The following is a 13,388-nucleotide window of genomic DNA, read 5'->3' as shown; positions in this document are numbered from 1 at the left end:
ATGGGGAGAAAAGGCTTAAAAATAAGAAATTTGGAGCATAAAATAATGAAAGAAAACCGATTCATTCACTGCCCCAAAACATTAAAGGAGAGCCTTAATGCTTGGTTCTAGAACTGGAGGGGCATTTTGGCTTATGCTGCACATTTAGACTCATGTATTATCTGATTGCTACAAACTAAGCAAATTCAAGCATTTTTGCTTCTACCATTGCACAGCACCCTGGTACGTAAGGACTCGGCGCATGCCCCCTTTTCCATTATACTGGTTTCAAAAGGCAAAAGCTAGGTCATATGCACCTTTGCAGCCCCTGCATCTAAGGACAGTGGCTAGCATGCGGCAAGTATTAATAGCTGCTTACTGAATAAACGGATTAGTGGCCTACCACAAAAGTTCAAAGACTGTTGTTACTATACTAGCATTTCTTAGCATCACTCCCAACGGGAAGAACACACTTTTGAAGTATAGACAGCTTTTCCACTTCCTAAACACAGGCCCATTAAGAGTTGGACATGACTTAAAATAAACCCTTTCTGCTCATTCATAAAGCATTTTGAGAAATCAAGAGGTGAAAGGTGCTATGTAAGTACAAAATAATATTCACGACAGTTCAAAGCACTACTTTTCTATGGTGATGGAATGGTTGCGCTACACTGAGGGGAGCAGCCCAAAGGTACTCTTCTCGTCATCAATAAACATTGGACTTGACAAGGAGACCATCACTTTATAATGTGTTCTGCTATGTTCCATAATAAACCAGGTGACAGAAACTGAAATTAGGCCACTATTCTACACAAACCAATACTTTACCAAAATTCTGCATTTTACAAGTTATATTCAAAAACACACACAAATTAGCATTTTGTACACGAATGTTTATTTCTCAATTAAACATTCCCTTTAAACACAAGGAATGAATTCTAAATCTTCATAAAGATGAATAAAAAATGACACCCCTCCAGTATAGTGTGTGTAATCACTGTGTCCTTGGTCACTACTGGCGTTTACTGTTTAACGTCAAAAACAAAAGTTATTTAAAAATCATGCTACTGGATTTCTACCCCCTCCTATGACCAGCTCTACACTGATCTGCAACGTTTACAAGTTTATATCATCAGATCGAAGCAAGTTTAAGGTGTGAAACAGCTGTGTATTAGACACACAATAAAATTACAAGATATAGTCAAGTTCATATCGAATATAGGTGTTCTTATCGTCATTGTAGATTCTTGGGTAATGTGCTATGAGAGCATCCTGGGAGCCAATGTAGATGGAGTTGTAAATTTTCCAATACACATCTCTGACTTTCCGAGCTGGGTGAAAGAGACCCTAGAATAATTAAAAGGTAGAGTTACTTCTACTTTCAGGAATACAACTTTAATACAACTACACACTGTGAGAACATGATTAGGAATATTTCGTTATAGCTGGCGTGATGGAACACACCTTTAATCCTAGCACTCAGGAGGTAGAAGCAGGTAGTTGATCTATCTAGGAGTCCAAGGCTAGCCTGGTCCATAGTGAGTCCCAGGCCAACCAGAGCTACAGAGTGAGGCCCTGTCTCAAAAAAAAATAAACAAGTACTTCCTTTGAAGAGGGAAGAAAAAAAATCTGGAAACTGCACAAAATTGTAATGGGTAAACACAAAATTAATTCCTACCTCAATATAGAACTGTCTCCCACATGGTAATTAGTAAAGGATATTAGCCCACTTGAGCATGGCTCTAACAGGCCTTGCCCTTCCCCATTCCATTCCTAAAACTGGTCCCCAAAGTTTCTTCACTTATCTGGCCACTTCCTCCTCCTGAAGCAGACCTCCAAGGTCCAGCTATAAAAGTGTTCAAGTCCAGCAATCAAAAGCCCCGCTTTGGTTCACCTAACTAACATGCCCAATCAAACTAGACCACCTCAACCTAGCCATTCTAACACAGACCTCCCCTTTTCCTCTTCTTAAAAATCACACCCGCTGGGCTGGAGAGATGGCTCAGTGGTTAAGAGCACTGGCTGCTCTCCCAGAGGATCCTAGTTTAATCCCCAGCACCCACATGTCAGTTCACAACTGTCTGTAACTCCAGTTCCAGGGCTTCTGACAATCTCACACAGACATATGTGCAGGCAAAACACCAATGCACATAAAATAAAATTTAAAAGTAACAAAAAATTACACCTGCTGCCGGGTGGTGATGCACACCTTTAATCCCAGCACTCGGGAGGCAGAGGCAAAGTGGATCCCTGAGTTCTAGGCCAGCCTGGCCTTCAGAGTGAGTTCCAGGAGAGCCAGGGCTACACAGAGAAATCTTGTCTTGAAAAACCAAAGGGGGGAGTGGATACACCTGCAAGGTCATTTGCTCCTCTTTTTTCGTCTGAGTCAGAAAACAGCCACTTGAACTGCTTACTAGAGGCTCTCTGTGGAAACAGGTATTTGAGTGCAGTCTGTGCCTAATCAGGGCTGGGAGGGAACCCCTACTCGGCAGGGTCTCCTTCAATTAGGTTGTGACTGACTTCATAATAAACTAAATGATTTTTGAGTGAGCTTGTATAAAACCAACCAACCAACCAAAACCCCACATGTAGCCTACCTGTAAGCAGTACTGCAACATTCTGCATGGTCCAATGGCCACCCTCAGGCCCTCCAGAGCTCCCATAACTGCCTGGATTACATGCGGAGATGTCTCAAACACATTAGGCCATACATAGTTCAGTAAGTGATTCAGAGAGTCTTCACAGCCAAACCCATACACACCAAGAGACATGTGTTGTACCACTGCACTAGCTGTCTGTCTGTGCACGAGGTCCCTGTAACGGGGGAAAGTCTTTAAGTTAGTCTTAATTGTATGAGAAATATTCATTCGCATATTAGGAACTAAATTACATTTGACTAACAGTCAATATCTCATTTAAACTCTGTAACCTTAAACATGATAGTAAGTCAATACCAGCATACAAATCAAAATTAAAGTTACTCTCAAATTTTTCATTCAAAAATTAAACGTAGGAGAAAAACCAATCAGGTTTTCAAATCCGCACAAATAAGAACTTTCATCTCTTATAGTACCTGAATTTGTGTTCATGACAAATCAATGTGCTATTCATTCTGTACCTATTCTGAGTACATGAAATAAAATAGTGCTCATGCATTTTGCCAAGCTATTAACAACCATCACCCTTTGAATATTAACTATATATTAAATATTAACTATAACACTGTTGCTTTTATGATCTGACTTATTTACCACAATAAAGCAGAAGTTCTCAATAAGTTTTCCAACTGAGTATTCTTTTAGTCATTTTCAATTGAGTTACCCCTACCTCAACTTACAAAGAATACATCTTTTTAATTTTTATTAATTCCTTGAGAATTATATACAATGTATCTTGAGCATATCCATCCCCAAAGCACATTTTTGAAATAAATATAGAAGCAACAAATATTGTGACCTCTACAACTAAAACATGAAAACCTTAGCCAGGCAGTGGTGCTGCACACCTTTAGTCATAGCACTCAGGAGGCAGAGGCAGGTGGATCTCTGAATTCACAGCCAGCCTTATCTACAAAGTGAGTTCCAAGACAACCAGGGCAACTGTCTTGAAAAACAAACAAGAAAAAAAAAAAGAAGAAAAACTTTCTAAGAGTTGAGATCACAAAAAAAGAATGTAAAAGCATAAGAAATTATTGATACATGAAAATTACAAAATGTACATCTGACAAAAGTCTGGAATGTTCTAAAATGAATTTGATATATTAACTGAGAATATAAAATTCAAATTTATTTGCAGTGCAATATTCAAGTGTTTTTCTTATGAACAACCCCCAAACCATAAAGTTCTGCCAAACTTTTCAATTCTACTATCAGTTTTATTTGTAATCAATATATGAAGAGACAAGTCAAGTTTACTTTTCACAAAATTCCTCCAGCCGGGCGGTGGTGGCGCATGCCTTTAATCCCAGCACTCGGGAGGCAGAGGCAGGCGGATCTCTGTGAGTTCGAGACCAGCCTGGGCTACCAAGTGAGTTCCAGGAAAAGGCGCAAAGCTACACAGAGAAACCCTGTCTCGAAAAACAAACAAACAAAAAAAAAAAAAACACAAAATTCCTCCAAATCAGAACACAACTTTTAACCTCAAATCACACATTTCAATGGTTGTAATGTTCAGGCATGCCTCGTGAAGAAGCAATGTGAGAGAGAAGCAAGGTCATTTACTGCTTTTTTTGTTTGGTCCTAGAAAAGTGGGCTTCTACAAATTGAAATGACTAACGTGTCTTCATAATTACATCTATACTTTCTGGTACCACACTAGTTAGTTTAAGTTGACTTTTATGAAGGTTACTGAGTGACTTTTGCTATACTGAGGACTGAACCCAGGACCTCATGCATGAAAGGAACACTACAACTCTACCCAATTTTCACAACTTTGTTTTGAGACAGGGCAGTCTTAATATATTGTGCAGGTTGGCATGGAATTTTCAATCCTCCTGCATCAGCCTCTGTAGTAGAGGTTGGAGGCGCAACGTGGCCAGTTTAGTGAGTAATTTAAGCTGTACATAAAAGTAACCAGCTGAAAACTTAGGCGGCCACTGAAACTACTTGAACCTCCCTATGCTTTCTTTAGAAATCTTGTCGGGTACAATTAATTCTGTACCTCAACCTAGACAGTAAAATGGCAGGACTCTTACCAAGTAATTCACAAGCAGCACTGAACTAACAGCTGCCATCTGAACACTGGGGGCCTGCAAGGGAAAGACTATGCTCTGGCTCAGGTGGTGGAGTACTGGCTTACAAAGCAGGTGTGACGCCCCATACAAGCAAGCCTGGTGGTACATGTCTATAGTTCCAACACTCTGGAGGTAGAGGAAGTGAGGAACTAAGTTTAAGGTCATGTTCAGCTACCCTGGGTGACCTGAGACACTGTCTCAAAAACAAAACTACAGGTTTCGCTGCCATACAGATTAACTCGTGTTCATCTTTTATTCCCCCTAATTGTTTTTTAAAAGTGCCTCAAAATGTATTTAGCTTAACACATATGAAATGAGACTAACTCACTACAACAAATATTAAAGAAATTATACTTATTATGGGAAATAATCCATCACAGTAATGTTTCTTCCCTAACAATACAACAAATAGGTCATTTAAAAGTTATCTTAGTAAAGTCTAACATGAAGCATAGTTAATTATCTTTCTACATTTAGTTTTAGTCACTTACCTATCCATTAACGCATCCTCAAGTAAAGGCGTTACAGCATAGATGTAGTCTTTTCCCATTTCACCAATATACTCAAACAAGAAGGAGAGTGATTTTAACACTCCATTTTGAACATTGAGTTCAGGAACTCTGTATTCATTCATTAAAGCAGGGAGTACTGTGAAGGGTGAGCACGTCTCCGCAACAATGGCAATGGCTACAGTAGTACACACTCTGTTCTGCCTTTCCTGAACTTTGAGGTTGTTTAAAAGCGTAGCCAGTACATCGTGAGGGCTGAAAAGAAACAAGAAATTATACATCAGCAAGGTATCATACTATTATTAAACTTGTTCTCAGAGAAAAAAAAAACTGCAATGGAATGGAATGGAGTATCACTGGACATTAGTAATGTTCTGATAAAATGTAGTACTTTTCTCACCACTAGAAGTGTGGCTTTTGACCTAAGAGCTTCATACAGGGAAGGAGAAAATGATATAATTATAACCTCAAAAAATAAAATAAAAATATTAAAAAGAAAGTTTAAAAAGGCTCCAAATTGTCAGATTTTTCTTTTTCTTTCTTTGCTTTGGTTTTTCAAGACAAGGTTTCTCTGTGTAGTCCTGGCTGTCCTGGAACTAGCTCTGTATACCAGACTGGCCTAGAACTCACAGACATCCACCTGCCTGTCTAGATTTTTCTTAATGTTAATTCAAGTAGACTCATTTTCAAATATAATTTTTACTCTTTAAACTTTTGAAATATAAGCTAGGCGGTGGTGGTACAAGCCTTTAATCCCAGCACTCGGGAGGCAGAGCCAGGAGGATCTCTGTGAGTTCGAGGCCAGCCTGGGCTACCAAGTGAGTTCCAGGAAAGATGCAAAGCTACCGAGGAAACTGGGGGGGGGGGGGCTTTTGAAATATAAAGAAATTTAAATGGTGGACTCCAAAGCCAAGCAGAATATCCAAAACAAAAATATCCAAAACCCTGGATTCCCATGCTCAAACGTATAAAATTTAACCCCTCTCTCATGTTTATCATAAAGTGAACATTAAGATATGAATTATATATAAATACTGCATGTTGGCCCACACCTTTAGTCTTACCACTTGGAAGACAGGGACAGACTAATCTTTAAGTTAAAAAGGCCAGCCAGAACTACACAGTGAGATTCTCCAAAATAAAAAGGTAAAATCAAATAAAAAGAGGAGCCGGATGGGTAGATCAGATCAGGTTAAGAGCACTGGCTGCTGGACCTGGGTATGATTCTCAGCACCCACATGGTAGCTCACAACCTTCTCTAACTCCAAGTTCCAATGAATCTAATACTATCTTGTGGTACCTGAGGGTACCAGGTATACAAGTGGCATACAGACCTATGTGCAGGCAAAGCACTTATATACATAAAATTTTTAAATGACAACAAAAAATTAAAGTGAGTTTAATATACAAAGAAAAAAACCTTGATGTCGAGAATTTCATACATGCCTAACTTGAGTTTGGTCAAACCCCCTTGTCTTTCTAAGGTCTCTCTCGTCTCTCCCTTCCCCCACTGGCCCTCCCAACCTTATGTGCTCCTTTTATAAATCCACTGAGTCAGGGCTGGAGAGATGGCTCAATGGTTAAGAACACTGGCTGCTCTTCCAGAGGACCCAGGTTTGATTCCAAGCCCTCACATGGTGGCTCACAACCATCCATACCTTACGTTCTTGGGGATCCAACACCCTCTTAAGACCTCCACAGGCATCAGGCACGTATATGTGTAAATACATGCATATACATATAGGCATAAAATAAATAAATCTAAAGAAACCGTTTAAACCCACTAAGTCCCCATCATGTAATGCTCTGTTTATGGGTAGAGACATTGTGCTGAAGCATGTATAGCCTCACAGGGGCCCCATCTCTTATCACCCACTCTCCCCGGAAGTCATCAATTGCCAATAGCTCTTCAGACAGGGGAGAGACTTCAGGAACCCCTCTCCGATCCATGCCAGTGTTTTGACTGGCTTGATCTTGTGCAGGTCATGTGCAGTTACAACTCATCCAAGTTCTTGTCTGCAACTACGCTGTCATGTCCAACAAGTGTTCTTTTGCTGCAGATGTCTACTACCTCTGGCATTTACAATCTTTATATCCCACTCTTCCAAAACAATCACAACATCTTGAGGATTAGGGGTGTGATATAACTGTCATTGTGTTAAATGATAAACTGCCCCCTAAGTTTTTATCTTTATACCCATAAATCAGTGCATTTCTCAACCCTTATCAGAAAAGCTTTTAACTTTTCAAAGTATATTTGTTTATTTTTGTATGTATGAGTAACCTACATGTGTGTCTGCAGATCCCCCGACACTGGAGTTACATTCGTGGATTGTAAGGCATGTGGGTGCTGGGAATCAAAGCTGGCTCTTCTCTAACAGTAGCCAGTGCTTTTAACTGCTGAGCCATCTTTCCAGCCCCAGAGAAGCTTTTTTTTATTGTTAAGAGCAACTAAAACAGAGGCCCATAATCGGACACCATGGAGACTAAGACTGTGGAGTACTCATCCCTCAATATTTTAAGCAATATCCTAGCTGGACATGGGGCACAGGCTCTTAATATGCCTTTAATCTCAGAACTGGGGAGGCAGACCTCTGAGTTTGAGGCCGGCCTGGTCTACAAAGAGTTCCAGGACAACCAGGACTACATAAAGACCCTGTCTCAAAAAAGAAGAAAAAAAATTAAACAATATCCTAAAAAAGACCAACAAAAAAGTGAACGTACCCTGAAAATGGACCTATTTCCCTCTCTAAGAATATCTACACTGCAGTAGGGAAACTTTAGAGCATTCTATCTACTTTAGTTCAATTGAGAGTTCAAAGAAATAGTTTAAATAGAGAAGAGCAGGTCAGTGGTTAATGAAATACTTTTTCTTCAAATGATTGACTATTCAATGCCTCAAAAGATGTCTACATGAGAGCATTTTCCAACACAATGGTTTGTTATAACCTATCAGAAAAGTGAAAATACTCACCCAATGGCCTTTGCAATATAACCAAAAGTGTTGACAGTAGCTCTTCGAATAGCTTTCTTGTGAGCTTTTAAGAGTTCTAAAAGCTCAAAGCAAATCCTCATCCACTCTCTTGCAGACACATATTCAGCTCCCCTAGTTAAAAAAAAAAAATAAATTAAAATTAAATGAGTTACCATTGTTGTGATATCAAGGTGCTTTGATTTTTTTGTTTTTGTTGTGCTGGGAGGAAGCCCAGGGCCTCACACATGGCAAATAAGGATTTACCCCTTACTCAAATGAAAGTTTAAAAAAAAGTAAATGTGCATATTCAGTTCTGAAACCACCACTAACTCTCCTTAAATATTAAATGAAAACTAAAAAAGTGGTGGTGCATACCTCTAATCTCAGCACTCTGGAGGCAGATCTAAGTTCAAGGCCAACCTGGTCTATATAGTTAGTTCTAGGCCAGCCAGAGATACAATCAGACCTTGCCTCAAAAGAAAATTAAACAAAAAGAAAGAAAAACTGGCTCAGTTTTAAAACTACACTGCTAAGCCGGGCAGTGGCGGTGCACGCCTTTAATCCCAGCACTCAGGAGGCAGAGACAGGTGGATCTCTGTGAGTTCGAGGCCAGCCTGGTCTATAGGACAAGTTCCAGGACAGCCAGAGCCACACAGAGAAATCCTGTCTCGAAAAAACAACAAAACTACACTGCTGATTCTTATTAATAGCCAAAGTGAAATTTGACTGAAAATATTAATCTAGGATAACCTGACCATATTGCACTTAGGTAAGCAATTTTAAGTAAAACTTGCTCACTGAATACAAATCTGCTAAATCTAAAAAGAAATACTGCCTATAAGAATGTTTAAGCAGTCTACTAAAGTATGAGACTGTTACTACTTCTTAAAAATGTTGGAGTAATCTGCTTACCTGTCAGCAATGCGTCCAACAAGGTCGATACAATTCTCTTGTACTTTTTCATGCCTGTTCTTTAAGATGGGCGTGAGTCTAGGCAAGAGATCTTTAATTGGTGGTGTCATCTTATGCATACCTATTTGACAGAAAAAAAAGGAACTATTACAACATGAACTGCAACCTCTGTTCATTTTTCCTTCTACTGTGCAATGCAATGCATAAATATAAACTTACAAGCTACGTATGGATAAAAGCCCCAGATTCATTAAATTAGATTTAGAATTTTTTAAACATTAGCTTCTAATTACATGTAGAAATGAAAGAAATCAGTGATTTAAAGAATGAGGGTTACACTGGGCGGTACTGGCTCACGCCTTTAATCCCAGCACTCGGGAGGCAGAGGCAGGCGAATCTTTGTGAGTTTGAGTCCAGCCTGGTCTACAAAGTGAGATCCAGGACAGGCTCCAAAGCTAAAAAGAGAAACCCTGTCTCAAAAAAAGCAAAAAGAATGAGGGTTACTCAATAACAGAAAGTTTTTATTTAGTTTTAAAATACTATTTGCACACTGACATTTAAATATGGAAACAGCCTATGTTCTGACCAAAGACAACAGAACAAGCAAAAGCAGACATGTAAATCAAATCAGAAACCCCTTAACTGCAAAACCAAACAGATCTCCAGTCTTGCTGAAGTGCAGGGCGTGCCTGGATGATATTTAAACCTATGAAGTGGGGGAGGGAAAGGCAGCCAGCAGGGGCTCTTGCTCTAACTGGAACTGCTTGCTCTGACTCTGTCGCTTTTCTCATGTTTCCCAGAAAACACGGTTTACAACTCTGACAAACCAGAGACCTCCACGTGGTTAAATGACTGTTGGCAGGTCAGTATCTTTAAAGTGTACAAGACTGGGCTCAACTGTGAATTATATGTAAAGGCAACCATTCAGAGATCTATACTGCATAAACACTCCTTACTAAAACAGGGAAAACAATGGTTATCATCGCCAGGTATTAGGAACTCTTGGCCTTTTCCCACCCCTTCAGTCCCACAGAAGTTACTTCCGACACTATGCTTAAATACGAGATATGCCCCCCCCACCCCCAAAACAGGGTTTCCCCAGCTATCCTGGTACCATAAAGCAGGCTGACCTAAACTCCAGAGATCTGCCTACCTCCCAAGTGCTGGGATTAAAGTTGTGTGCCATTACTGCCCAGCTACACTGAAATTTTAAAGACAGGAATGCCTTTGTTTGCTTTATCATTACTTCCTGAAAAAGACTAAAAAGTTCCCCCTCCATACCCAAGATTGATAGGTCTATCTTCTTCACTTAGGGCTAAAAGACAGGCTAGGTTGCTGCTTTACCTTGTCTTTGAACTCACTGCAAACAAAAAATCCTAACAACTGTCAAAACACTTCCATATACAAGACTGACTAAACAAAGACCATTTCTAAAGCTCAATTACAACTTCAGGGTCGCTCCACCCCCGTACAGAAGACGCTGGATCATTTTCTAGCGGATGTACTAGTTCTATCAGGTCCTCTCTCCCAGCAACTCACACACTTTGTGCTGTAACCATTTCCATACTTCGTAAGTCCTAAATTTCCCCTTTAACATTTTTAAGTAAAATATAAATATAAAATAGGAAAAGAAGACCTTTGTGACATTCTCTGACAACCCTGAAGTGCTCAAAAAAAGAAAAAAGAAAAAAAAAAATCAACAAACTCCTAAATACCACTCTATATTTTGCTTTCAAAATACAAAGAAAATTACAAGCCAAATTCTCACATAATCAGGCCATCACATACCTATTACATTTACAATGGCCTTCAGTGCTCCAAGAATGCTGCCCAATACTTCAGGGTATTCTTCACCCAAATATTCATATAGCACCACACCCAAGTGCCCCATCAGTTTTTCCTGTAACAAAAGAAACATTTAAAATGTTACTTTCTCCATTAAGCTACCGGATTGAAAAAAATATATACATATAAACCTGGTAGACTAGATAGGTTACCTCTTGACAAGTCTTCATAACAACAGCAGTTCTGGAAATCAAGTCAGCTGCTTGTTGCCTAACTTTTGCTGATTTGTTATTTAAACGCCACAAAACAGTACCACAGATCTGAGGCAAGTACGGTTTGACTCGTTTGCCAAGAGCATTAACTACTGTGCCAAAGCCATTCAACATTACTGAATCCTAAAAGAGAAAAAAGCTAAGTTACACTTTTTTAAAAACAAACACACAAAATCACTGAAAATACAGAATTTAGTTTTAACTGAAAAGTTGATTGTTAAATAACATTCCATCTACTCCAACCACCCAACATCCTGTTAGTTTTTAAATCAAATCCAAAAACCTAAGGTAAAAGAACATTTGTTGAAACTGAGGAAAACTAGTACTTAAAATGTCAAACCTAAATTACTTTTAAGGGATACCTGCTTTAAAAGGACGGTTTTCTACATATATGAAAGTCACCAGCAACATGGCACAATAATTAGCTGTGATGGGCCTGGCTGACAGTTGCCCCCAAGCCTGCCCCCAGGAAACACATGGTGGAAAGAGAGAAATGATCCCTGAAAGCTGCCTCTAATTTTCTCCCACACACATGCACACAAAATAAAATTTAAACCAGAAATAAATGATTAGTAGCCATTACCTCTGTAGTCTGTTCTTGGAAAGCATAAAGAATGCCATCAATCAGTTGTTCTTCCAGTTTATGATCAATGTCTGCTGCACCTAGGTTGCCCATAATTTTCTCAATTGTCTCCATCACCATTTTCCTGTATTGCTCAGCTTCATCTTTCAGATCATCCACAATCCTAGATATAATTTCTGCTGCTCCCACTTTGTTTGCCAACTCCACAGTGGTGTCGACTAACTAAAAAGACAAAAACAAAACCCTTTTAAATGAATTACTTTTCTAAGGAAATAAAACTTCCTACTAAACTTTCAAAGTGAGAGCAGCTCCTGCCTATAATGCTAGCACTCAAAAAGCTGAGGCAGATCTTCCAAGTTAGATGCCATTCTGGCTATATACACAAGGTCCAGGCCGGCCCAAGAAACATGAGATCCTATCTTCAAAACAAAAACAATTCTAAGTAAAATTATACTTAAGTTCCAGCAAGCTAGAGAAAGCCTCAATTTACAAAAACATCGCCTCACATTTAAGCACTGGTGAGCTGGGAGGCCAAGGCAGAAGGACCAAGAATTTGAGACCAGCCTAGACTACAAAGTGATTTTGTCACAAAAAGAAAAAAAGAAAAAAAAACCAGGGCTGTAGGGAGGGTTCAACAGGTAAAAGGCACTTGTCAACACACTTGACAACCTGAGTTTGAGTCTCATGATCCAATCCACCTCCAAGAGGGAACTCCAGCCAGCTGCTCTCCTACCTCCATAACATGCATGCACTGGGAGCACATGCACACACCAAATCTAAGTGTAATTTAAACACAAGCACTTGTGTACACACAAGGGGGTAGGGGGTGGAGACAGGACTGGGCTGGAGAAATGTCTCAGCAGTTAAGAAAGAGTACTGGTTTATTCTTCCAGGGAACCCAAGTTCAGTTTCCCAACACCCACAATGTGGTTCACAAATATCTGTAACTTCAATACCAGGAGATATCTGGCTCACAATTGTTTGTAACTCCAATACCAGGAGATCAATGATCTGGTCTCCGTAGCCATGAGACACACCAAATGGTACAGATATACACACAGGTAAAACACCCATACATACACTTGAAAAATAAACATTTAAAAATTTTAAATGCACTAGTTTCATGGGGATTTTACATTAAATGCATGCTTTCCAAAAACATGACAAGAAAGAGGCCAGGTGTGGTAGAGCACACCTTTAATCCCAGCACTTGGAAGGCAAAGGCAGGTGGACCTGTGAATTTGAGGTCTACATTGCAATTTCCTGGCTACACAGTGAAACCCTATCTCAAAAAAGAAAGTAAAGAAAAGGGCTTAAAAAGTTCATCTTCGGTCACAGTAAAGTATATATAAATTTTAAGATAGCCAAAGCTAATTATTTTATGTAATGTGCATTCTAAGTAGACAATTCGTCAAAAAGCTTTTTGAGACTCAAATTTTAACAATAAATAAAAGGTCACCTGTCGGTAATTTCTTCTATCCAGAGCCATTCTGTGTTGCCAGAAGTGTTTAAAGAAAGGCGGAAGAATCTCTGTTTTAATGTAGTTTGCTTCTACACCATCTGTTCCGCAACACTGTTTCACCACCTAAAAGGTTAAAAAAACAATAAATCAAACACATGACACTGACACAACACAACATAG

The 13,388-nt window shown here is 39.4% G+C and overlaps 1 protein-coding gene across 2 annotated transcripts in view; it reads right to left on the bottom strand.

The window, feature by feature from the left end:
• Positions 1-851: 851 nt before the first annotated feature.
• Sf3b1 (splicing factor 3b subunit 1) overlaps positions 852-13,388 on the bottom strand; it is a 47,313-nt gene continuing 34,776 nt past the window's right edge. For both annotated transcript variants that reach the window (XM_059278890.1, XM_059278891.1), the window contains 9 exons: positions 13,206-13,331; positions 11,747-11,968; positions 11,104-11,286; positions 10,895-11,006; positions 9,107-9,227; positions 8,195-8,326; positions 5,203-5,475; positions 2,577-2,793; positions 852-1,326 (listed from right to left, as the gene is read on the bottom strand). In XM_059278890.1, the coding sequence (XP_059134873.1) occupies positions 1,168-1,326; positions 2,577-2,793; positions 5,203-5,475; positions 8,195-8,326; positions 9,107-9,227; positions 10,895-11,006; positions 11,104-11,286; positions 11,747-11,968; positions 13,206-13,331 (1,545 nt within the window). In that variant the 3' untranslated portion in view covers positions 852-1,167. The remainder of the gene's footprint in view (positions 1,327-2,576; positions 2,794-5,202; positions 5,476-8,194; positions 8,327-9,106; positions 9,228-10,894; positions 11,007-11,103; positions 11,287-11,746; positions 11,969-13,205; positions 13,332-13,388) is intronic.

Source organism: Peromyscus eremicus, chromosome 13, assembly GCF_949786415.1.
Source record: "Peromyscus eremicus chromosome 13, PerEre_H2_v1, whole genome shotgun sequence".
Lineage (NCBI taxonomy): Eukaryota > Metazoa > Chordata > Mammalia > Rodentia > Cricetidae > Peromyscus > Peromyscus eremicus.
Note: the sequence above shows the minus strand (reverse complement) of the source record. Positions and strands in the feature narration are given on the sequence as shown.